This window comes from Oryctolagus cuniculus, chromosome 10 (genome assembly GCF_051225735.1).
Source record: "Oryctolagus cuniculus isolate XC-2025 breed Fujian yellow rabbit chromosome 10, ASM5122573v1, whole genome shotgun sequence".
Lineage (NCBI taxonomy): Eukaryota > Metazoa > Chordata > Mammalia > Lagomorpha > Leporidae > Oryctolagus > Oryctolagus cuniculus.
The window spans coordinates 15249258-15276603 of NC_142876.1; the positions used below are offsets into that span (position 1 = coordinate 15249258).

At 42.4% G+C, this 27346-nt stretch overlaps 1 protein-coding gene across 1 annotated transcript in view; it reads right to left on the minus strand.

The window, feature by feature from the left end:
- Positions 1-15367: 15367 nt before the first annotated feature.
- The window catches only part of SERPINB5 (serpin family B member 5), a 29541-nt gene continuing 17562 nt past the window's right edge, over positions 15368-27346 (minus strand). Inside the window, exons 5-7 of the mRNA XM_002713632.6 lie at positions 26777-26919; positions 21688-21855; positions 15368-16849 (exon numbers count right to left, since the gene is read on the minus strand). Of these exons, the coding sequence (XP_002713678.1) occupies positions 16457-16849; positions 21688-21855; positions 26777-26919 (704 nt within the window). The 3' untranslated portion in view covers positions 15368-16456. The remainder of the gene's footprint in view (positions 16850-21687; positions 21856-26776; positions 26920-27346) is intronic.

A 27346-nucleotide genomic window follows, 5' to 3' on the forward strand; every position in this document is an offset into this window, starting at 1 on the left:
CTACTCCTCTTCCTGCACTGCCCATGTCCAGAATGGCTCTGTGTGGTGGCAAGAACCTGAAACACAACTGTCAGGGTCCCCTCTCGGGTCCTAACACACTGATTCTGTGCACTCTTTCCTCCCCACCACCACAGCACGGCTCAGGATTGCTGCATATCCACCGGAGCTCCTCGCCGGCCTCCTGCCTTGCTCAGCCAGGCACATCTTTTAAAATGCACTTGGGAGGGGCGGGCATTTGGAGCTCCAGCTTGAGATGCTGGTTTCGGGTATCAGAGTGCCTGAGTTGTAGTAATGGCCCTGCTTGCAATCCAGACTTTTGCTAATGCACACCCTGGGAGGCCTCAGGCTCAAATACTTAGGTCTCTCCACTCAAGCAGGAGACCTGCATGGAGTTCCCAGCTTCTGGTTCCAGCCTAGCCCTGCCCCAGTTGTTGAAGGCATTTGAGGAATGAACCAGCAGATAGAGTCTCTCTCTCTCTCTCTCTCTCTCTCTCTCTCTCCTCTCTCTGCCTTTCAAATAAAATTCATTTTTAAAGTACAAATCTGAGTTCGCCCCCACCTTTCTTTAAATTAGTGAAACGCAAAAGGAGTTCCATGTCAGTGTCAGCCTGTGGATTCTGAAACCTGGCTGTCCTCTGGTAAGACTAGAAACAGAGAGCATTCGTTCAGTAGCTTGCAGAGGAAGCTAGTTTAAAACCTGAGGCTGCCAATTTGAGTGTCATAGCTTTCTATTTTATTTTCCCAAGAGTTCAGACTTAGTTTGTCTTATGTAAGTATTGATTCAAGATAAATTGAAAATTAAAAAGAAAAAAAGCTATTCCTTTACTTAGTTTGAAAGGCACATCTGTGAATTGTTGGCCTATTCCCAGTTACCTTCAAGACAAACAAAGCTCCTGGGAGGCAATGGTGATGACTCAAGTTATTGGGTTCCTGGCACACATGTGGGAGACCTGGATGGAGTTCTCAGCTCCCAGCTTTGGCCTGGCCCAGCCCCTGGGGTTGCAGGCATTTGAGGAGTGAACCAGTGGATGGGAGCTCTCTCATGCTCTCTTGCTCGCTCGCTCGCTCGCTCGCTCTCTCTTGCTCTTAAATAAATAAATAAGCAGATAAATAAGTAAATTTGGAATTCCCATGGGGTGTGACACTCAGTCCTTCATTCACTCACCGCCCACTCCCACTCCCACTGCAGCTTCTCTTCTCAGGGCTCCTTAACACGTGTTCCACACAACCACCAGGCCTCACTTGTGCCTCCCAGTCCTACCTATGCTGTCCTGTCCCTTATGGTCTTCACTTAAGGCCTGCGCATCCTTTCAGACTCAGCTCAGCCCCTGAGGGTTCCTCAGACTGAGCGTGACTGCCCCTCTGTGTTCCTGTGTACCCTCCGACGACCTCCATAGGAGCACTGATTTCTGCTCCTTCTCTGTTGAGTGAGTGACTCTGTCCTATCCTATTTTTCTCCCCCTCCATTTGCCCAGTAGCTAACACAATAATTGCTAACCCAATGACTTAATAAATAAATGAGAGATTGTATTGATAAAAATTTTCTTGATAACCTCATGGATAAGACAGTAAAAGGAAACGAATTTTCAGCTTTGTAACTTCATAGTTAGATGGTCAAAAAGCTGCCTAGAGCATGCACAACACAACTTTATTAAGAAATAAATTTATTATTGAGCACGAGTGCTTAGCATGATTGACTACAGAAGTAGAAATCTCATTCATCGCTTACTGTGACTCCACCACTGGTGTTGATGTTCCCATGGTGATGAAACTTGGTAGCAAAGAGTGACACTTGTGATGGTGTCATGTGCACCAGCTCAGGCAGGCTGACTCATGCCAGCAACTTTGCAATAATGCCTCCCAAGGATGGGAAGACCTGTTTTCTACATGGGAAGCCACTGACCTAATTACCCAACCCATTGAGTTCCTGCTTTCCACTAAGTCAGCAAAGAAGAATAACTAAGGGCAGAAGAAAGCAGTCCATCCCAACTTCCCATTGCCTGTGTTCAGTGGCTGCCCAGATCCAGCAATCAGCCCCAGAATCTGGGAAAAGAAAAAGCCTGTTTATGTGAGTGCAGTGAGTAAGTCCCGCCTTCCCCCAGTACCCACACTTTGGTCCTTAGGCATAAAACTGTCTTTATCCAGGTGTCTTCCCTAAAGAGTGGTGGGACTAGAGACGGTAATGACCCCTTTCAGAACACAGATCAACTTAGCTGGAAGCAAAGGTGAAAGCCAAGGGGTCCAGTCAGGTCTCTGCTTGTCACACAGCAGACAGGATGCTCGTTGCTACATTCTCAGCTGTTATCAGTGTTCAAAGTGTATGCAGAGTTACTCGTGGCTCCTCCCCAGCCCGGTACCCCAGGGTAGACATGGCCTCCTAAGCATGGCCCATTTCTCATTAGCTTTTTGGCTCAGAAAATCTACATGCTTCTAACTGGCCTAATTGGCCTTATTTTACATAGGGTCATTATCTTAGCAAAGTAAATTAGCGAATTGATGGAGATGTTGTCAAGAGTGGTAATAATAACAGTAGTATCAGTGATGTGCTATGTTGTTACTTCTTGGACAAATTTTACTAAGTACTAGAAAGGCCACCACTATTCTATATAATACCTTTCTATGACTTGGAAAGAAATGACCCATCCTCAGACAGACACAGCACACATCCTGGTGCCCTATGTGAGTGCAGCATGGCTGTCACCCTCAGCCCTATGTCACCCTCTCTGTAGGATGCACTTGTGCAGGGGTCAATCCACACAATCATGTTCGATGACTCTCACATAGCAGAAACCCCCAGTAAAGAGTGAAAGACTGAATAGCCTGTCAGAAAAGAGGTAGATAGGATAAAAGCAACTATATGATGTGGGAACAAAGCTGGTTGTATTGCATTGGCACTTCCCATCTCCCTCAGTAAGCTTTCTGTGATTGATGGATGGAGAAGAATCATTTCAGCATCAATGTGTAGTCCTAGAATTGGCACAGCCAAGTCCTTACCTCAGTGGTCCCCATCCTCCTTCCAAAGTAATGGCAGCAGATAGCAATCACACCTTTCACCTTAGGGAAGCCCACCTTTGTTCCCAGTGTCAAACAGAGGTGTCAGACTGGTGACTGTCTTTTGCAGATGGAAGTTGCCATTGGCTCCATGGAGGTGGATGGGTTAGAAATGGCGCAGGATGCAGTATTCCTTCTGGCCCTGTAGCCAGCTGAAGCCAAGAAGAACTGAGAGCACCCAGATAAAATCCCTCCTCCGCATGCTGGTAGAATTGGAGTCCCCGAGAGGGTGGGTGGTTGGATGTTGGAAGCCAGGACTTCCTTCTTCCCATCCCAGGATTCTTTCCATGGCAGCAGTGGGCCAACCTGACAAATCTGGATTTCCTCCTCAAGTCAATTTCCTAGGTAACCTGATTTTTCCAAAAGCTCACTCCTTTAAACAATAGACCTCCAAGATGCAGTGTGACCACCGTGTTTAGAAGTGACATGAATTTCCATGGCATTGAAAGCCAAGACACTCTGGCAAAAAAAAAAAAAAAAAAAAATAACCTAAATGAAAGATCTCCACGAGTGAGATCCCAGTGGAAAGAACAGGTCATCAAAGAAGGAGGTACCTTTCTCTGAAGGGAGGAGAGAACTTCCACTCTGACTACGACCTTGCCTAAATATGATCAGAGTTGGTGAACTCAAAAGGCTTCCATAGCCTTGGCAACTCATGACAAGAGCCTAGGGTGATTACTGATGCCATACATGAGAGTGTCAATTTGTTAAGTGAACAACAGGAGTCACTGTGCACTTACTCCTCATGTAGGATTTCTGTCCTTAATGTGCTGTACATTGTGATTTAATGCTATAACTAGTACTCAAACAGTATTTTTCACTTTGTGTTTCTATACGGGTGCAAACTGTTGAAATCTTTACTTAATATATGCTAAACTGATCTTCTGTATATAAAGAGAATTGAAAATGAATCTTGATGTCAATGGAAGGGGAGAGAGAGCGGGAAAGGGGAGGGTTGTGGGTGGGAGGGAAGTTATGGGGGGGAAGCCATTGTACTCCATAAGCTGTACTTTGGAAATTTATATTCATTAAAAAAATAAAAATAAAAGATATACAAAAAAAGTGATATAAATTTAAGAAACAAGACACTACATCCCCTTCCAGAGATTGAGAAAAGACATTCATGTCTCAAAGGCCAAGAAAAGCATTGCAGAACCAGTTTAACTTTGCTCAACAAGATTTTTCAGGGACCGGCTCTGTGGCACAGCAGGTTAACGCCCTGGCCTGAAGCACCGGCATCCCATATGGGCACCGGTTCTACTCCCAGCTGCTCCTCTTCCAATCCTTCTCTCTGCTATGGCCTGGGAAAGCAATAGAAGATGGCCCAAGTCCTTGGGCCCTTGCACCCGCATGAGAAACCTGGAAGAAGCTCCTGACTCCTGGCTTCGGATCAGCGCAGTTCCATTGCAGCCATCTGAGGAGTGAACCAGTGGATGGAAGACCTCTCTCTCTGTCTCTACCTCTCTCTGTAACTCTGTCTTTCAAATAAATAAAATAAATCTTTTTAAAAAAAGATTTTTCAGTCACGGATTCATATTTGCATAGCAGTTTCTCATCCCCACAGAACAACTATTCCTCTAGACAGTTTCAGAAAAACAGTGAATTCTTTCCAAGTCACAAAACTAGCCAAGGGACAACCAAGAAAACCAAAACACATGGATTACCCTCCCAGCCAAAATCTTTCTCCGTCAATTGAAAGTATGTCTTGACATTTCCTATTTGTTAAAGCCTGGTCCAGGAGAACAGAGAGGTACAAAGCAGCTGTGGTTGAGGTAGGGAAGCTGTCACTTCAGACTACCTGGGTGTGACAAGACTCCTGAAGACAACTGAAATGCTGTGTCTGTCTCACCTCCAGTGGAGCACCATGCCAATTTCGGTCCCAGGACTTGGGACAGGGAGGTTCATTTACTGTTAGTGAAGTGCTTTGATCGCCTCACTTGAAAAGAGGCTCTCACAAAATCAAGGAGCTGTTAAGCTGGAGGCAAGAGTTGGCGACCAGGTCAAAAGCCATGGAGTGGGGAAACACCCATTGTTTAAATCTTCTGTGAAGGGAAGAATGGTGTAGAAGCCGTTTCCAGTCCAAGAGCCAGAACTAAAAATGGAAGCCTTTTGATTCCAGTATAAATGGTAAATAACATATGGTTGACTACAACACAAAACGCAAGTTTTGAAAAATTGTATTACATTTAACCAGAAATATTTCAAAAATAAATATTCCTGGAATGTTTGCTTATTATATAAAGATATAATTGTGCTTTGCTTTAATCTACACTCATCTGTCCTCTATTTAGCATAATGTTTCATTTTAACGTAAACAGAAGAAAATAGTCCCTTGAAGACGATGGTTTACTCACTATATAAAAGTTTTTTAATGTTCCAAATCATAGTAATTGAAATTACAGGCTGTGGAGTGAGACAGATGGGGTTAAATCCCCTTTGCCTCCAGCAGCCCCATAAAGATGTGCTGTGGAAGTGGATTATAAAAATGTCATGCTTAGCAAAGTGCCCTGCTTATAATTCCTCCTCCAAGAATGGCAGTGTGGATGGCTGGAGTCATAGCTGGAAAAAGTAATCATTCACAGTTATTATTTATCAATAATAGTAGAAGATAGAGAGGAACTGGTAGATCCACTTTGAAACACTATTCTATATTATCTACCATAGCTGAATGTTTGCATACTCTATGGCTCAGCAATCTCATTCCCAAGTAGTATGTCTATGTACACAAATATGTTATTTTTATACATACACACATCAAGAATGCATACATATTCCACAGAAAGACATGAACTAGAATGTCCATGATAATACTACTTGTAATAACCAAAAGCTGGAAATTTTCAATGCTCATTAAGAGGAGACGGATAAATAAATATTGATGTATTCAAAACTTATGGGAATGTACAGCAATGCTAATGATGATCTAGAACTACATGCAAGACTGTGAATAATATTTTCACAAATGAATTGAAAACAGGACATACTATATGATCCCATCCATGTAAAGAACAAGCACAGACAACATACCGTGTTAGGGCTGGCACTGTGGCATACCAGGTAATGTAGCCACTTGCTAGGTTGGCATCTCCTGTGGGCACTAATTTGTGTTCAGACTTCTTCACTTCTGATCCAGCTCCCTGTTAATGGTCTGGGAAAGCAGTAGAAGATAGCACAAGTGCTTGGGCCCCTGCTACCTTCATGGGAGACCTGGAAGAAACTTCTGGCTCCCTGACTTCAGCCTGGCCCTGCGCTGGCCATTGCAATCATCTAGGCAGTAACCAGCAGGTGGAAGACCTCTCTGTCTCTCCCTCTCTCTCAGTAACTCTGACTTTCAAATAAGTAAATCAACCAAAAAAAAAAAAAAAGGACAATGTGTATGTTGTTGAGATAGACCTATAGGAACTTCTGGAAGTCTTGATCTGGGAGGTGGTTAGTTGGCTGTGTTCACTTTGTGACATTCAGTTTAGTTATATAGCTATGTATACCTTTTGTATGTATGTTATCCTTGGAAATAAGTTTTTTTTTTTTTTTTGACAGGCAGAGTGGACAGTGAGAGAGAGAGACAGAGAGAAAAGGTCTTCCTTTGCCATTGGTTCACCCTCCAATGGCCGCCGCGGCCGGTGCACTGCAGCCAGAGCACCACACTGATCCGAAGCCAGGAGCCAGGTGCTTCTCCTGGTCTCCCATGCGGGTGCAGGACCCAAGCACTTGGGCCATCCTCCACTGCACTCCCGGGCCACAGCAGAGAGCTGGCCTGGAAGAGGGACAACCGGGACAGAATCTGGCGCCCCAACCGAGACTAGAACTTGGTGTGCTGGTGCTGCAAGGTGGAAGATTAGCCTATTGAGCCACGGCACCAGCGGAAATAAGTTCTAAAAGAAACATACAGAGAGAGTACTCTGATGGTGTGAGGGACAGCGCCCTTGGGGAAGCTGTCAGTCAAAGCTGTGAGAGTCTGAACTACCCAACTCCAGGATCCAGAATATGCCATAGGGATCTTTGAGGAGGTTGAAGAAAATTAAAGTATGTGAAAGCATCCACCTCCTGGTGGATTTGCAATAGAAGATGGCTTAATCTTAGTCTGCCATTGGGGATATTCTGTTTTGATTGATGTGAACAAAGGGTTAATGTTGGGGGCTGTATGTCTCCTTTAATGTAACTTCTCTTCCCCAATTGAATTACAAATTTCTTCAAGGAAGAAGCCAAGTATTGTCCCTCTCCTGAAACCTTATGTCCCTGCAGCAGGGCTTCTCAAATAACACTGGCCCATGAATTTAAAATATTATCAAACAATCTTAGAGCCCATGAAGAAAATTATCCAAATGCAGTTTTAAGACCATTAAAATTTGGTCTTTAAAAAGTGCTGTAGCTGAAAACTCTGTAGCAAATTGGGTATAGAAGGAACATTCCTCAATTCAATCAAAGCAATTTATTAAAAAAAACACAGCCAGCATCCTACTGAATGGGGAAAAGTTGGAAGCATTTCCACTGAGATCTGGCACCAGACAGGGATGCCCACTCTCACCACTGCTATTCAATATAGTTCTGGAAGATTTAGCCAGAGCCATTAGGCAAGAAAAAGAAATTAAAGGGATACAAATTGAGAAGGAAGAAGTCAAACTATCCCTCTTTGAAGATGATATGATTATTTAGGGAATCCAAAGTAGCAGGGTATAAAATCAATGCACAAAAATCAACACCCTTTGTATACACAGGAAATGCCATGGCTGAAAAAGAACTTCTAAGATCAATCCCATTCACAATAGCTACAAAAACAATCAAATACCTTGGAATAAACTTAACCAAGGACATTAAAGATCTCTATGATGAGAATTACAAAATCTTAAAGAAACAAATAGAAGAGGAAACCAAAAAATGGAAAAATCTTCCATACTCATGGATTGGAAGAATCAATATCATCAAAATGTCCATTCTCCCAAAAGCAATTTATAGTTTCAATGCAATATCAATCAAAACACCAAAGACAATCTTCTCAGATCTGGAAAAAAATGATCCTGAAATTCATATGGAAGCACAGGAGACCTCAAATAGCTAAAGCAATCTTGTACAACAAAAACAAAGCCGGAGGCATCACAATACCAGATTTCAGGACATACTACAGGGCAGTTGTAATCAAAACAGTGCTGCTCCTCATGGGCAGCAGGTCCTATAGAGCTCCTCAGGGCCAGCCTGGGGAGCTCTGGGGCTGAGCGGGATGATGAGTGTCGGCAGCAAAGGAACCACACCAGAGCCGGGAGATCAGTCAACGCCCAGGGCACAGGCAGGTTCTCGACTTTATTGGGAGGGGGAAAAGCTTTTATAGACACAGAAAGGGGGCTGTCCAGGGCACAAGGGAAGTGAGCCAACCAGCTAAAAGGTAAGATGGGACATGAGCCGGGCACGCCCTCAAGGGCCTATCACAGCCAAGGACACATACTGTTCATGAATACAGAAGTCTCCTGTCAGGCTAGGTACCTCCCCTGGGGGCCATCTTGGATTGTTGGAAACACTGAGTCACTGGGATGCAGAAGTGCCGCAAACTCGAGCAAAGGCTTAGCAAGGTTGTTTCCTTTTCGATTGGATCCCCCAGCAAAACAGCATGGTACTGGTACAGAAACAGACAGATAGACCAATGGAACAGGATTGAGACACCAAAACTCAATCCAAACATCTACAGCCAACTTATACTTGATCAAGGATCTAAAACCAATCCCTGGAGTAAGGACAGTCTATTCAATAAATGGTGCTGGGAAAACTGGATTTCCATGTGCAGAAGCATGAAGCAAGACCCCTACCTTACACCTTACACAAAAATCCTCTCAACATGGATTAAAGATCTAAATCTACGACCCAACACCATCAAATTATTAGAGAACATTGGAGAAAGCCTGCAAGATATAGGCACTGGCAAAGACTTCTTGGAAAAGACCCAGAGGCATAGGCAGTCAAAGCCAACATTAACAACTGGGATTGCATCAAATTGAGAAGTTTCTGTACTGCAAAAGAAACAGTCAGGAAAGTGAAGAGGCAACTGACAGAATGGGAAAAAATATTTGCAAACTATGCAAGAGATAAAGGGTTGATAACCAGAATCTACAAAGAAATCAAGAAACTCCACAACATCAAAACAAACAACCCACTTAAGAGATGGGCCAAGGACCTCAATAGACACTTTTCAAAAGAGGAAATCCAAATGGCCAACAGACACATGAAAAAATGTTCCAAGATCACTAGCAATCAGGGAAATGCAAATCAAAACCACAATGAGGTTTCACCTCACCCCGGTTAGAATGGCTCACATTCAGAAATCTACCAACAACAGATGCTGGCAAGGATGTGGGGAAAAGAGGACACTAACCCACTGTTGGTGGGAATGCAAACTGGTTAAGCCACTGTGGAAGTCAGTCTGGAGATTCCTCAGAAACCTGAATATAACCCTACCATACAACCCAGCCATCCCACTCCTTGGAATTTACCCAAAGGAAATTAAATTGGCAAATAAAAGAGCTGCCTGCACCTTAATGTTTATTACAGTTCAATTCACAATAGCTAAGACCTGCAATCAACCCAAATGCCCATCAGCAACAGACTGGATAAAGAAATTATGGGATATGTACTCTATAGAATACTATACAGCACTAAAAAGAATGAAATCCAGTCATTTGCAACAAAATGGAGGAATCTGGAAAACATCATGCTGAGTGAAATAAGTCAGTCCGAAAGGGACAAATATCATATGTTCTCCCATATCAGTGACAACTAACCGAACACCAAAAAGGAAACCTGTTGAAGTGAAATGGACACTATGAGAAACAATGACTTGATCAGACCTTGCCCTGACTGTCGAGGAACAACTTAATACTTTATCCCTTTAAGTATTTCTTTTTTGTTCTACTTAATACTTTTGGTTGAACTCTTTAATTAACACACAATTATTCTTAGGTGTTTAAATTTAACTGAAAAGTAATCCCTGTTAAATATAAGAGTGGGAATAAAAGAGGGAGAAGATGTACAGTTTGGCGCATGCTTAATTAGACTTGCCCCAAACGGTAAAGTTAGAAACGTGCCTGGGTTTTCCAATTTAATCCCATCAAGGTGGCATGGACCAACGCCATCTCACTAGTCAAAGTGATCAATTTCAGTTCACAATTGATCATAATGATAGGACTAAGAGTCAAAGGGGTCACATAAACAAGACTAGTGTCTGCTAATACTAAGTGATAGAATTAGAAAGGAGAGAACGATCCAACATGGGAAGCCGGGTACACAGCAGACTCATAGAATGGCAGATGTCCTAAATAGCACTCTGGCCTCAGAATCAGCCCATAAGTCATTCTGATCTGGCTGAAGAGCCCATGAGAGTATTGTAGGCATGGAAAGCCAAGACATTCTGGAAAAAAAGAAAAAAAAAACCTAAATGAAAAATTTCTGCGAGTGAGATCCCAGTGGAAAGAACGGGCCATCAAAGAAGGAGGTACCTTTCTCTGAAGGGAGGAGAGAACTTCCACTTTGACTATGACCTTGTCTAAATAAGATAAGAGTTGGTGAACTCAAAAGGCTTCCATAGCCTGGCAACTCATGACAAGAGCCTAGGGTGATTTCTGATGCCATACACGAGAGTGTCAATTGTTAAGTCAACAACAGGAGTCACTGTACACTTACTCCTCATGTAGGATCTCTGTTCTTAACGTGTTGTACAATGTTAATTAATGCTATAACTTGGACTCAAACAGTATTTTACACTTTGTGTTTCTGTGTGAGTGCGAACTGTTGAAACGTTTACTTAATATATACTAAATCAATCTTTTGTATATAAATTGAATTGAAAATTGAAAATGAATCTTGATGTGAATGGAATGGGAGAGGGAGCAGGAGATGGGATGGTTGCGGGTGGGAGGGAAGTTATGGGGGGGAAAGCCACTGTAATCCAAAAGCTGTACTTTGGAAATTTATATTTATTAAATAAAAGTTTTTGTAAAAAGTGCTGTAGCCTCATGACTGGAGCATAGGGAGATTACTGATGCCATAAACAGGAGTGTCAATTTGTAAAGTCAACAACAGGAGTCACTGTGCACTTACTCCTCATGTAGGATCTCTGTCCTTAATGTGCTATACATTGAGATTTAATGCTATAACGAGTACTCAAACAGTATTTTTCACTTTGTGTTTCTATGTGGGTGCAAACTGTTGAAATCTTTATTTAATGTATACTAAACTGATCTTCTGTATATATAGAAAATTGAAAATGAATCTTGATATGAATGGAAGGGGAGAGGGAGTGGGAAAGGGGAGGGTTGCGGGTGGGAGGGAAGTCATGGCGGGGGGGAGCAAATGTAGTCCATAAGCTGTACTTTGGAAGTCTATATTCATTAAATAAAAGTTAAAAAAAAGTGCTGTAGCAATAGCTCATATATCCCAACAGATTCATAATCCACTGAAAACCCTGAAGAAAGTATAAAGGTTTCTGGGCTACCAAGAATGATAGCAAATAAAAATTCATTACACTGGCCTGATGCCTTTCACATTACAAGAAAGCCTATTTGTTACCCTCTTGGCCAATTAACTTTTAGTTTATGCACAGTTCTGGCAAACTGATTTCCTGGCTGGCAAAGATTAGAAAGAGCAAATGAGACAGGGCAGAGGTAGTAAGAGGCAGGGTATGAGGCTGCTCCTTGTGGTCCCCATGGCAATCACCAAGGTGTTGGGGAAAGGAAATCACCCTAACATTAACAGGAAAACAATCTGGGAAGTGTTCAAATGTACATACTCAAGCAAGTCGAAATGATTTCAAGCATTTGCAGAGCAGAAGCCGCGGAGCTGCAGGCTTGCCCGTCACAGATTATACAACATTAGCACCACAGCCATCAGTACTGCTCTCATCAGCCCATGGAGAGACGTGCTGAGGCACAGCCACACTTTTGACCTGGAATCCGCCTTTTCCCATCCATTTCACAACCCTTCAGAAACATCCTGGCATCACCTGGCCTTTCCTTTTCCAGCCAAGGACACCAGGCTCTCCTCTGTGGGATGCCCCACCCATCTCTCCTTTCTGCATCCTCCTGGGTCTCCAGGCCCAGCTAACTTCCCACTTCCTTCTCAAAGCCTTCCAGGCCCGGGTCCCTTAGAAGTACTCTGTGCTATGATGAGTGTTTGGGCCTGTGCTCTCAGAGTTTGCCTAAGGTTTGCTGCTCCACGTGCCCTTGGAGGGTGAGTACAGAGTCTAACCACAGGGATGTGGACTTTGGGGTCAGAAAGACCTGCAGCCAAATCTGAGCCCTGCTATGGATATGTTACCCAGTTCCATTGAGTTCCTACATCCTGATAAAATAGGCAGGGGTAGGTGTGAGAATAATCAAATGAAGTGATTGGGCCCATTACTGGTAGATTGCATCTGATACTGGGGATGCTTTAATTCATTACAAAAGGACTCTTAAAATAAACTAAGCATTAGGGAACTGCTAAACAGAGACACTGCAGAGGAAATAAGGGAGCTCTCAGGTTCATTCAAAGCCATCGTTCAGAGGTTGGTGTTGATTGGAAGGTGGCGGCATCTAGAACAGAGGTTAGGAAGCACTGTGGTTTGGATATGGTTTGAGTGTTGCCCCTCAAGCCTTCATGTGTTCGGAGCTTGGATCTCGGTGGTGTAATGTGGGAAGGTGGGGGCTTCAGAAGGAACTGAAGCAGTTATCACGAGAGCCTGGTTAGTCCTCAATAGAGGGGGTTGATACAAAAGGGCAAGCCTGGCTCCTGAGCCACCCCCTGGCTCCCTTCTGCTCGCAGCTACTCCAACCAGAGCCAGCACCATGCTGTTTGAACTTCCAGCCACTAAAACTGTGAGCTAACTAAGCCTCTTCGTAAGTACCCATCCATGGGTATCTCATTATAGCAACAGAAAATGAGCTAATCCTGGAGCTCTGGCTTTGAGTTCAATCTACTTGAGTTCAAATCTAAGCCATCAACATTTCTTAGCCCTGTGACCTTGAGCTGACCATATATCTATTCTATGTCTGAGTGCCCTTGTTTTTTTAGATGGGATCATGGCTTCCTCTCCATATGTTTAGAGTGATGATTAAATGAGACAGTGCGTCTGAAACTGGTTTATTGGTGAGTTGGCTTAAACAAGGTACTAGCAAAGTGCACTGGAATACTTTTTCTCAAATACCCTTTCACACCCATTCTGTTGCATTTTCCTTATCACCCCCTAGACTAAATCCCCAGACTAAAGCTTCTCCGGCCACATTCATAGATATATGAAAAGGTCTGGACAGGAATCTCAAATCCCCAAGGGAGAGTAAGCAGAGGTGGGCTTCCTCACCGCTCACCCCCTCAGCATTCTGCACACAGCACTTGTGGAGCAGGGGCAGGAAGAGAGAAGAGAGCAGAGAGGCCTTCCTCGCTGGTGCACTTGGAATCTAATCTTGGCGACAGGACATGCTGGATGTTAACTTTTTCCTGAGGTGTTCTTGTGGGTGCTCTGCAGACCTCACCCCCTCACAGGGAAGACCCCCTGAGCACAGTCTCCTTCGAAATAACCAAGCCCAACTAGTTCTGCATATCACTTTAGCTGACAGCAAGCATACCCCTCCCCTCTGCTAGGGCTCCTGCCCTTTCTCCTTGCTCTGCCTTAGGCATCCCTCCAGCCAGCATCTGTCCTTCATTTATGGCCAAATTTTGACTGGCACCATGGCTGGCAAACTGCTGCAGGGAAGTTGGTGTATCCTGGACAAGGGAGGGTGTTTAGCTGCACCCCTGGCCTCTGCCTACTTGCCGAATTCCATATTGTTGTGACAATAAAAATGTCCCCTAGGGGGCAGAATGCTCTTTCATTTGAAAATTATCGGCTTACGCTATCACAGGTACAAGTTGACCAAAATTTTCAGTGTTTTTCATGTCCCAGGAGTAAATTTTAAGCTCCCCGAACATTAGGCATAAAGAGGCGATAATCTCTCCCCTCTTCTAAAAACTTCCTAACCTTTTTCACAATTATTCCATATTTTCTGTTTTGTAACCTAGAGAAGAGGAACAACAAGCCCAAAGTGACAAAATCTGGTTTTTCAATCCTGCATAAGTGATATTCTTTGTTTAGAGTGTGGGAGTGTTTGTCATCTTTTTGACCCAACATGAATGGCAAAAGGAGACAGAAGCTGAGGACATCATAGGGACAGATTAAGGGCTAAATTGATTCAGGGACATCAAAACTAATTTAAAACAAGTGTACATCGTATTAAGAAAACTGTCCTTAATAAGGAAATATATTATGTACACACACCCTACCTAATAAAATTACACGTTGTAGGTGGGCCCAAGGAATAAAGGGCCAGAGGAGAGTTCCATGTCCACCTGCAAAGCCCTTGAGTTCGTGGTACCCTCCCACGTGGTTGAGAATCCTTCCAGTCCTGCCCTGCTCCTTTCTCCCCTAGGATGAATGGGGTGTGGGAGGAAGAAGCAAGAGCTGGTGCCCAGAAAGGAAGGGAAATAAGGTGGAAAGACCAGTCAATATTGTGACTCCCTTACAGTCTGTATCAACCCTCAGAAAAGCATTTGCATCCAGGAATGCTTCTGTAAATGGATGGCTTGATTCAATTTCAAAATAGTAAATCTAACTTAAGGGTCAAAATAACATGTAATTCAACAATTAGGAGAAATTCCACATTGAACCTTCAGAGCAAGAGGAATCTATGTACAATGATCACTAAGGCAGAGAGATGGGAAGGAATGTCACAACCTACAGAAAAATAGACCCTTTTGGTAGTGAATTAATAAATGAATCTGCAACACAGATAGCTTATCACATCAACTTTAAACATTTTTTTTTTTTGACAGGCAGAGGGGACAGTGAGAGAGAGAGACAGAGTGAAAGGTCTTCCTTTGCCGTTGGCTCACCCTCCAATGGCCGCCGCGGCTGGCACGCTGCAGCCGGCGCACCGCGCCGATCCGATGGCAAGAGCCAGGTGCTTATTTTGGTCTCCCATGGGGTGCAGGGCCCAAGCACTTGGGCCATCCTCCACTGCACTCCCTGGCCACAGCAGAGAGCTGGCCTAGAAGAGGGGCAACAGGGACAGAATCCGGCGCCCTGACCGAGACTAGAACTTGGTGTGCCAGTGCCGCAATGCGGAGGATTAGCCTAGTGAGCCGCGGCACCGGTCTAAACATTATTATTAATGCAAGTGACAAACTCTGTATCTAAAGTAACTAAATCCATAGACCTGGAAACAAAATGTGTCAGGACAGTGTGAGCATAGCTTTACTTATATTTTCTAAAGATGCTGGGTTCCTTTATTTTCCCACTATCACAGTAAACAAAAAGACAAGTTCCTTCAACACATAAAATTACTTTATTAGCTATTGCAAAAGTCTCTGTCAATTCAGGTTCCTGGTATGAGACATCCAAAACCATTTAGTAACCCCTGCCCCCAGTCTAGCACCACTAAATGACCAGGTGGGATGTCTATCAAGAATGAGAGTCAATTATTAAGAAGATATGAGCTTTTTGGGGGTGAGGGGGGTTCTTATACTTTCACTACTATAGGAATGTATTTCCATATCCCACATTCAAAAATCTAAAAAATGTTCTGCCAACAAAATTTTTCATTAGTTTATGTCAGTTCATTTGCCAGTAAAAGCTGATCTCTTATGGCTTACTTAGAGTCATTACTTAGCTATTTTATGTGTATATTCTACATTTTGTTGCAAAAATTTTGTACAGTGCTGTCTCAGATCCTATCAATGAAGTTGATACATAACATGCCATGTGTATCACATGTTACCTTTCTAAAATCTCAGAATTCAGAGTTTGAATAACAATATCTATTTCCCATAGTTTAACATGGGAACTTCTTAGCCTGAATATATGCCCAAGAGTCTAATACACTACAGTTTCTTTAGTTTTTCGGGAAATGAGATTGTCTAGAAAATTCTACATCTCAGTGAAGAAAGGCAAAGTTCTGGGGATAAGATCCTCCAGATATTTTCTTGTAGAAGAAGGTATTTCTGGCAATAACCCAGACAGTTTGACAAATACAGGGGTACATTAAAAACTTAATAGAAAAATGGAGTTAAAGGGTAAGCTTATTTTCTGGTACAAAAAAAAAAAAAACTGAAATCCAGGCATAGTACTTTTTATAATACTCATTTTCCATGACCTTTTTAAAGACCCCTCATGACAAATAAATATTTTTACTCTAAGATGACTACTGTTCATTAAAAGCACGTCCTTATCTTTTGTGGAGAACAAGGGAAATGAAAGAATTGGAAAGGAAGGGCCCATTACTGTGGAGGCTACACAGGAAAAGTACAAGTTGCTTCCTGATCCAGGAACATTAACAATATACTGTATTTAGAAAGTGATTCTCTGGATGCAGAGCTTGTAGACAAGTCCAAAGGGACTTAACTTGTGCTACCCTGCTTAAGGAGAACAGAACTTGCCAAAGAAAATGATGTTTCGAGTTTTGTTGTGCCTGATGATGTAAATAAATGGGTGGTCAGCATTGAACTCATCCTTGTGTTGCAGGATCCGTGATCCAGGCACCTCTATGGACTCTCCCCCATCTTCATTTATTTCCAAGCACACTCTGTGAATAACGTGTGATAGGGCCACTCCCTTGGTCTCTGACATTCCAGAAAAATCAGAGGTATTTTCATCAAAGATAGTTTTCAGCCCTAGATTTTCCAGGCTAGCTTTGGGATCAATCATCTTTTCCACCTTAAATTTTGGAATGGAGAGTTTGACTTTGGCATTAGCCATGGTGCTAGGATTTGTCCACTGCAACAGCGTCTCTGAGTTGAGCTGTTTCTCAATCTGAAAGACAAAAAGGAAAGGAAATTATTGTAGGAAGGAATAAAGTTACAACATCTTCAGCAGACTCATAGAATGATAACTGCTTTAAGTAACACTCTGATCTCAGAATCAGCCCTTAAGGCATTCTTGTCTGGCTGAAAAGCCCATGAGAGCATTTCAAGCATGGAAAGCCAAGATACTGAGGCAAAAAAAAAAAAAAAAATATTCTCCATGAAGAATCTCTGTGAGATCCCAATGGAAAGAAGTGGCCATCAAAGAAGGATATACTTTTCTCTAAAGAGAACAGAGAACTTCCACTTTGCTAATGGCCTTGTCTAAATACTGACGGAGATAGTGGATTCAAAAGGTTTCCATAGCCTAGACAGCTCATGTCAAGAGCCTCAGGTGGTCACTGACATCATACATAAAAGTGTTAATTGTTAAATTAACAACAGGAATCTCTGTGCACTTGCTTCCCATGCAGGACCTCTATCCTCAATGAGTTGTATTATGAGAGTTAAATGTGATACTTATTCTTTAACAGTTTGTGTGTGTGCATGTGTGTGCAAATTGTTGAAATCTTTACTTAGTATAGAGTTGGTCTTCTATGTACAAAGTTAATTGAAAATTAATCTTAATAGAGAATGGGACTGGGAAGGGGAGAGGGAGGAGGAGGAGGGGTGTGAGTGTGAGTGGGAGGGCAGGTATGGTGGGAAGAACTACTATATTCCTAAGGTTGCACATATGAAATTTGTCTTCCTTAAAAAATAAATTAATTAAGCTGGCACCGTGGCTCACTAGGCTAATCCTCTGCCTTGTGGCTCCGGCACACCAGGTTCTAGTCCAGGTTGGGGCGCCGGATTCTGTCCCGGTTGCCCCTCTTCCAGGCCAGCTCTCTGCTATGGCCCAGGAGTGCAGTGGAGGATGGCCCAAGTCCTAGGGCCCTGCACCCCATGGGAGACCAGGATAAGTACCTGGCTCCTGCCATCGGATCAGCACAGTGCACCAGCCACGGCGGCCATTGGAGGATGAACCAACGGCAAAAGGAAGACCTTCCTCTCTGTCTCTTTCTCTCACTGTCCACTCTGCCTGTCAAAAAAAAATTAATTAATATTTTTTAAAAATCTTATATGAGAAAAATATTCTTGTGAACCCAGTTTCAAAGCTGTATGGGTGAACCACCAGCTTGGTTCTCCTCCCAACCCTACAGCAATTATCCCCTTGCACTGGAATGTAAGAGCAGGGTTTTTATTTGCTTTCAGTTATAAAGTAGCTATAGAAGCAGATACACGGGTTTTGTTGCATACACAATAGTAAAATGAATATAACATTAGAAAGGTTTTTATATGTATTTCTTGAATACTTCTTATAGTCTCTATATAGAAATCCAGGATATTGTTGTGGTAGGCATGGAATCAAATTTAATAACTCAAGTTATAAAGCTAAAGTCACTCTTCTTTTACAATGGAAACATGGACTCTCTCTGAGTTGTTCTTTAATATCACAGGTGGTGACTGCGTCCATTTCAGCTGGTCTGAAAAATGAGAGATGCAGTGAAGCACAAAATTACTCAGTCGTCACACTCTTCATTGAGCAAATCATAAATTGCTGCTTGCCCTTTCTCCACTGGTTGGAGGCAAAAGAAGGACACATACACCAGGGGATAATGATATAGTTAACTGTTACTACCACGGAACAATATTGCACCCGCATGCTCACACAGAACTGATAAAGATCAAGGACATGGCAAGGTCACAGGCTGTTGTATTTCTCTTTGTTATGAGAGAAGGGATCATTTGATTCTCTTATTAACCTATTATAATGGCTTTTCAGTGGATATGGTTTCATTTAAGATAAATTATTAGAATCAAAAGATTATTTAAAAAAATAGAGGTTTTGAGCCAACTGGTATATGCTCTTGTCCGTTTGTCACTCAGGAGTGGTGAAAAGGGGGAGAATCCACCGTCACTCAAAGGAACCATTTTATACTTGTAAACGTGTTGGCCTGTGCCCCACAATTCACAGAAATACCTCCAAATATGACATTTGGAAACAGGGTTGTTTCCAGTGTAATTAGCTGAGATGAGGTCACCCAAAGTGCCTGATGTCCTTACACAAAAGGAGAGTCTGGACAGAGACAGTCGCAAACACAGGGCAATGCCCTGCAAGGGGGAAGGCAGGAGGCAGTGAAGTATCTTCCAAGAGTGTCAAAGGTGGCCAGCAACCTTCCAGAAGGCAGAAGTGGGACACAGAACACTCACAACCCTTGGAAAGAACCAACCCTGCTAACGCCTGATCTGAGATTTGTAAATCCCACAACTATGAGAAAATGAAGTTCTGTTGCACTCAAGCCACCCACTTCATGGTGCTCTGTTATGGTGGCCCTGACACACACAATATGTGTTTTTAGATATTCCTTCCTGAAACTCAAAATACAGTTTTCTTCACTGAAATGCATTATGAATAAAACACTGGTGTTTGCATGAGGGCACTTTAAATATGGTAAAATCCAAGGCAAACACGTAATGGCTGAGATCAAAGCATAAAATGCAGTGGAAAAGAAAGAGAACAACACATCAAAGTAGGATGCGGAAAGAAATCATGATCCAGTTGATAAAAAGAAGATACAACATAGTGACCAGTGGTAGGACGGGGACTGGCTTAGACTGTCCCCTGGAATTCAGGTATAACTGAGCCCTGACTGGAAATACAACAGTTAATCCCTGGCTCTTTAAGTCTAAGGAATGACACATGCACTGTTTTTTCATAGCACATGTTTTCCACGAATTTTTTGAACCCCTAATATATATGATTTCAAAATTTTTGCATGAAAATAATTTTTTAACTTATTATTGATTTAAGAATCAGAGAGACAGACAGACAGAGAAAGAAAGAAAGCTCTCAGCCTGCTTTTTCACTCCCCCAAAGGCTCACAATGGCAAGAGCTGGACCAGAGCCCCAGCCAGGAGCCAGGAACACAACCCAGGGTGGTAGGAACCAATTACTTGCGCTATCACTGCTGCCTCCTAAGGTTCACATTAGCAGGATGCTGGAATCAGGAGATCAGGAGCCAAAAGTGGGCATTAAGTCCAGGCTCTCCGGAATGAGATGCAGGCATCCCCACCAGAGTTTTTAACTGCTAAACCAAGCACCTGCCCATCCAGAAACTTATTGAAGTATAATAAAATCTCATTTACATGTATGTATGTAGTAAAAACTCATAAACATAAAACAAAAGGAACAAACCTTAACGTAAACAGTGGGCTTCTTATAATAATATATCAATGTTGACTCATCAAAGGTAATAACTGTACCACACTAAAGCAAGACGCTAATAATAGAGAAACTGCAGGACTGGGAAGAGGAGGACTATACGGGAAGTCTCTATATTCTCTGCTCATTTTTTTATAACCCTAAAACTACTCTAAAAGTAGTCTCTACTACTTCTTGAAAAAGGAAAAAAGCTTTTGTTCTCTGGAGAGTAGACCAAGAAGTATATGTGATATGCTGCTAAGATAAGAAGGCACTTAAGCCTGGAGTTAGGAACATGGCTCCAACTTCCTGGGCTCAAACCCCAAGTCTACCTCCCATTGACTAGTTAGGTGACTGTTGGCCAGTTATCTGCCCCTCTGCTCACCAGTTCCTCATGAGCAAATAAGAGTCTGGCAATAATTTCTAACTCATTGGACTGTTGTAGAAGTTAAATGAGATCACGCAACCTGGCATCATGTAAGTACCAAAATAATGTTGGCTACTTCTTTTTTTTTTTAACTTTTATTTAATGAATATAGATTTCCAAAGTACAGCTTATGGACTGCAATGGCTTCCCCCCACCCTCCAATGACTTCCCTCCCACCCACAACCCTCCCCTTTCCCGCTCTCTCTCCCCTTCCATTCACATCAAGATTCATTTTCAATTTTCTATATATACAGAAGATCAGTTTAGTATACATTAAGTAAAGATTTCAACAGTTTGCACCCACATAGAAACACAAAGTGAAAAATACTGTTTGAGTACTCATTATAGCATTAAATCTCAATGTACAGCACATTAAGGACAGAGATCCTACATGAGGAGTAAGTGCACAGTGACTCCTGTTGTTGACTTAACAAATTGACACTCCTGTTTATGGCATCAGTAATCTCCCTATGCTCCAGTCATGAGTTTCCAAGGCTATGGAAGCCTTTTGAGTTCTCCAGCTCTTATCTTATTTAGACAAGGTCATAGTCAAAGTGGAAGTTCTCTCCTCCCTTCAGAGAAAGGTACCTCCTTCTTTGAAGACCTATTCTTTCCACTGGGATCTCACTCATAGAGATCTTTCATTTAGGTTTTGTTTTGTTTTTGTTTTTGTTTTTGTTTTTGTTTTTTTTTGCCAGAGTGTCTTGGCTTTCCATGCCTAAAATACTCTCATGGGCTTTTCAGCTGGATCCGAATGGCTTTAGGGCTGATTCTGAGGCCAGAGTGCTGTTTAGGACATCTGCCATTCTATGAGTCTGCTGTGTATCTCACTTCCCATGTTGGATCACTCTCCCCTTTATTTATTCTATCGGTTAGTATTAGCAGGTACTAGACTTGTTTATGTGATCCCTTTGACTCTTAGTCCTTTCATTATGATCAATTGTGAACTGAAATTGATCACTTGGACTAGTGAGATGGCATTGGTACATTGTTGGCTACTTCTAATATCAAAGAGGAAAGGCCCAGAAAAGACTTTGCAATCCTTGGAAGTGACCAAGCCAGTGGCGAGGAAGGCAGGGCGGCCACCCACTTCTCACAGCCCCACACAGCATTGTCCCTGCACCACTCTGCCATAGAGGGGCAGGGGGACTTTCACAGTGAGCACCTGCTCCATCTTTACCTTCTCCAAGCCTGTCGACTCGTCCTCCACATCCTTGGGCAGCAGGATGAGCATGCTGAGATGTTTATTTTGAAAAGGAAGCTCAATGACCTTACAATTGATGTCATCAATGTTGCCCATACAGAAGGTAGCTTCCATATTCATCATCTGCACTGGTTTGGAGTCTGTCTGTTGAAGAAGAAACATCTGGACTGCTTACTTCCCAATTACGTAACAGAAATAAATATGCATACATACATATGAGCATATACACACACAGAAACACATGCACATATATACTGCACATACACACACAAGCCTATATGTATGGGAACACAGAGTCACGTGTATGTGCATATATATATGCACACATGTACATATACATACATACGCAGCCTTGGTCTTGAGATAACTGTGTCAAAAAGGCTTATAATGCACCCACTTGGATCCAAAAGGCACCCAAACCATCAGAGACATCCTGTGAAGAGCTTATGGCTTCCTTTGAAATGTCACTGTGTGCTTTGTAATTTCCCATTTCATACATTATAGGACTATATGTAATACCATAGTTGCATACATAAAACTTTTACTCAACATGTTGGCAAAGTTTAAGTTAGTCTTAATACATGCCTATAATTATGAGATCTTTTCTCTTGGTTGGGCTGACTTAAAAGTAAATTTGAACACAAATGCAAATATCTATTTGTACAGTTTTTCCTAATAAAATACCCAATTTAAATACCTAGCTTACAGCAGAACAATACCACCATCAGTTTGAGTCACCCACTCCTCCCAGCATTGGCACCTACTCTGATCTGAGCAGCAGAGATGCAGTATTGAGAACCTTGGGTTCTAGTCCCAGGTGTGACATAAACAGATGTGACCTTCAGCAAGTCACTTTACCTCTCTGGGTCTCAGTATCTTTGTCAGTGCAACTAGGGAATTGGAAAATTCAGAACAATGGCTACCACTGGGGAAGAAGGGAGAGGAATAGGAGAGCATGAGGCCCAAGGCAGGGTGGGGTAGCAGAGGACACACAAAAGGCCATGCAATTGTCATAATATTTTCTATTGAAAATGTCTCAAACAATCAAGGCAAAATGTTAGGTTTATAAAGTTGGTTGGGGGGGGGGGGCAGTGCTGTGGTGCAGTGGGTTAACGCCCTGACCTGAAGCACTGGCATCCCATATGGGCGCCGGTTCGAGACCCGGCTGCTCCACTTCTTGTCCAGCTCTCTACTGTGGCCTGGGAAAGCAATAGAAAATGGCCTAAGTCCTTGGGTCCCTGCACCCACGTGGGAGACCTGGAAGAAGCACCTGGCTCCTGGCTTTGGATCAGCGCAGCTCTGGCCGTTGCAGCCATCTGGGGAGTGAACCACCCGATGGAAGACCTCTCTCTCTCTCTGTGTCTCTCTCTCTCCTCTGCCTCTCCTCTCTCTGTGTCACTCTGACTTTCAAATATATAAATAAATAAATATTTTTTAAAAAAAGTTGGTTGGGAAGTCCACTGGTGTTTGCTTGACTGCCCTCTGTAATTTTTGCATATTTAATTTTATGATTTTAGAAAATGAGAATGCTTGAAAGAAATTATCTCAAGATCCCTTTCAGCTCCAGTACACTACATGGTCCTCTCACCATGGGACTCAAGGTCTTAACTACCCCGGCCTTGATCTCCAGGAACCACCCCAGGCCTTTTCTTCTCTCTGCCCATGGTAACATGTGAACTCCTGCCCCTGTTACAGAGGTGACCGAGTTTATAAAGAAAAATTATGAATTCACACTAAGAAGTAAAAGACTGATAGAAATTCAGTGTGACTTCTTGTTGTGATATACACTTTCTATTGAGTATTTGCCTGTTAACTGACCCTCATGGGGTGAAATTTCATGCTTTATATCGGCCTGCAGGGATAACACTGCAGTAAAGCTTGTGTCTGAGATCTCAGACAAAGAACTGATCCTTACCAAACACCTCTGTCAAGCACAGCTCCACCTCACTTATTTTACTTTCTTACACTCCTCAGTTGTAACACCGGTCACAGTGTTAGACACATTCACATGACCGTCTCAACCTCCCCTCCCACTAGAATACAATCAAAGCAGAAAATATGTATTATTATGTTGATATATGCCAACATATAGCAATTACTCACTAAACATTTGGTTGATAAATAGTTGAAGATTTTAACTCCATATATAACCAGAAACTAAATTAGAATAGAAAGACATTCTACTTTTGAAATTAACTAATAAGCCTTTCATTTACTTCTCCTAAAGAAAATACAGGTTTGTTATCCATCAGGTTATACTGCTAGTCGTTTCTGGAAATGCATATGGTTGTAGCCTCCAAATCTGTCATGAATTTCATTCGTCAGCAGAATACAGGTACAATAAACCCTTTTTCCAAAACACAAATTAGGATATATCCTCTGAATATCATTAAATATTTATCCCAGAAAATACATACCTATAAGTACGTAAAAATCCATAAATATATAAAAAGAAAAGGCACTAAACTTCTAATAATATAACTACTCCAATTTAGTGTATTCCTTAAAGAGAACACCACAGGACATGAGACAAAATTTAGTCCTGTCCCCCAAAAAGTTTGGGAGTTGGAGCCAGTGTTGTGCCATAGAAGGTAAAGCTGCCGCCTACAATGCCAGCATCCATATGGGCACCAGTTCAATTGCCAGTTGTTCCACTTTTGATTCAGCTCCCTGCTAATGGCCTGGGAAAAGCAGAAGAAGATGGCCCAAATGCTTGGGCTCTGCCACCCATTTGGGAAACCTGGAAGAAGTTCCTGGCTCCTGGCTTCGAATTGTGCCAGTCCTGACCATTACAGCCATCTGGGGAGTGTACCAGTGGATGGAATATTCTCTCTTTCTCTCTCTCTCTCCCTCTCTCTCTCTCTCTCTCTCTATCACTAACTCACTCTCTCTCTCTCTCTCTCCCCCTTTCCCCCTCTCTCTCTCTAACTCTGACTTTCAAACAGATAAATAAATCTTTAAAAAAAACAACTTTAGGAGCTGACAAAAGCAATTCAAAGGAATCAAAGGAAAAGTACCAGCAATTGCATTCAAAAGGAGGGTATATCCACAAACAGCCCTGGGTGGTATTTTATATTCTTATTAAATGAAATATTTGTTAATTCAAACACCTATTAATTCTATTAATAATAGAGTCTGGGTTTCCAGGATCTGACACAGTGTAGCTTTATGATTTATTAAGAAGCATAAAGCACTCATAATTCCTCCCTTCTCAGAAGACATTTATTAAAACTTCCTTACATGTAAAAACTACACTTGGTGTGGTTGACACAAAAGTTCAATTAGTCACTTGACTAATTACATTTTGTGATGTAGCCCTGGAGCTTTAACAAGAAACACCTTTAGCAATACATTTCAGATTTTACTTACCAACGTAAGGGCCCTTTGCCAGCCCTTCTCAAGGTAGATGGCCAACCACTAATTGAATGTACCAGAGGGGGTCTCTATCACCAGCAAGACAGTGTGGACACAGTTGAGGCCACTGGGACCCACACCTCCTCACCTCCCAGTGGAAAGTAAAGCCATGATCCACTTCAGTTCCAAATAAAAGATGACACTAGGTCCAAAAGCCATCCACAGCAAGAGGCTGTGTGTGGAAAAAATGCAGAGCCTGAGGAGCCGCATGTTGTGTCCCTAGCATCTCAGACCATCTGTGGTGTTCAGGGCCAGTCCTGGCCCTAGCATTCAGCATTGGGAAGACCACTGCAGCCAGGAACAAGAATCAAAATGAGGCCTGCGTCCTGGCTCCCCAGTATCCCACAACAACCATGGGTTATTTTGAGTAGGTAAGGAGCAATAATGGAATAGTGGCTATTGTCCTCTCCCAATGAAAATGCAAACAACAGCAACCAAATTTTGTCTGATGATGACTGTTTAATCAAAATAATCCTTGAAGAATGACTGAGCATTCATTCAGCAAATTTGCAAAGCATTTGCTATTGTGCAAGGGATTGTAAACACTGAAGAGAATAAGGCATGTCCCTACCCTTAAGTCCTTGCACTAGGAGAAGATCTAAGTGTGTAAGAAAGTGGGAGGAGTAATATGAAGAAAAACTCCAGGGGAACAAAGCAAGAGTAATGGAAGCCAGCTAATCCAGGCGTAGGCTGTATCTTGAAGAACTTTTCCTCTTTGGTTCTAGCATGAGAAGGTGTTTCTGTACTTGGCAAAAATAAAAGCAATTGATGCTAAGTACTCTGGGTGTTAAGAGAAACCTGAAAGTTGAAATTGATGCCTAGGACTACAAAGTAAATAAGCTGCCTTCAAGTACTGTGCTAACCTGTTGTGCTGTTGCTGTACGTCTCAGTTCTTACCACACCAGATTGCACCAAATGACACCAAATCATGTTATCCTGTACGTTTCCTTAGGTTCTCCACTGGAATAGGTCAATTTCCCAGTTTCAGTTCTTTGATTTTATTGACAAAGGGTGTATCTTACCTATTTCTAGTAATTCATTTTTACACAACTACCTCAACCGTATTAATGAGACTACTATGTCAAACAGCCTTCTCATTCTTCCCCATGATGGCTCCCAGTGGTGGAGAGGAGGAAGTTATACTTTTTCTGCACAGCCGAGAAGTACCAGAAAGCACCTTATGAAGTATAAAAGAAAATACCAGAAGCATATACCTCACTATCAACAGGTGAGAAAATAAGGTCATAGAGGAATTAATCAATAAGGAACAAAATTTCTACATTGTCAGGTTTCTTGATAATCCTAAGGCCTTTAACAGTAGTGTTTTATTTGTTTTCTTTTCTTGATGAAGGTCCCAAATATTTGCAGCTATTTTCCAGTTGCTAGTTTAGCTTTACCCACTGAGATACAAGTTCCATAAAGTATCACTCAACTCAGACCCTGAAGACTCCCTGTAAAGGAATGGAGGAGCATCTCTGTTTATGGTTCTTTCTTACTCTGTCACTTTCCTCACAGCTGCTCATCCCAGGAAAACACTTTGCCTTCCATGCCATCATTTTCCTCATTAGAATAAATTGTGCGCCTGTATCTACTGCTGCAATTTTTCAGATGTATAGTTGGAATCCTCTCACCACTACCTGCTGCCACATACCTTGTTGACTCTGAAGGGGCATTCTTTTGTTTCTGATTCAGGAAATTTCTTCATCCACTTCCCGACAAAGTAGGCAGCATTCACCACAAGGATTTTGGTCTGGTCATTTATATTGTTGTCACCTAGAATGTTCTCAAAGTGGCCTGCAAATAGTTTTAGAAGACCACAAATAGAAAAATTATTCTTCCGAACTGCATCTGACATTTACACGCATGGGGTGTTTACACCATGTAAGCCTCATAGCCCAGATCATCTCATATGAAATGGGCACTTTTCCCTCCTTCCATCTCGCCACCGCCAGACTTACCAAACCTAGAATATGAGACTTGGCCTTTATGACTCCTGAACAAAAATGTATGCTCTCTTGCCTCACACTTGAGCCTCTTCTCAGCATTTTCATGTATACCATCTCCCTCTTTTCACAATGGTCATTTAAGGCAAAGGTCACTGTTCCCATTCCACAGTTGAGGAAACTGAGGATCAGAGAGACTAAGTGGAAATCCTAATCCACTCAGCTGGAAAGCGTGTCTAAGGCCATGGAACTCTCCCTTTCACCTCACAGCTCTGCAC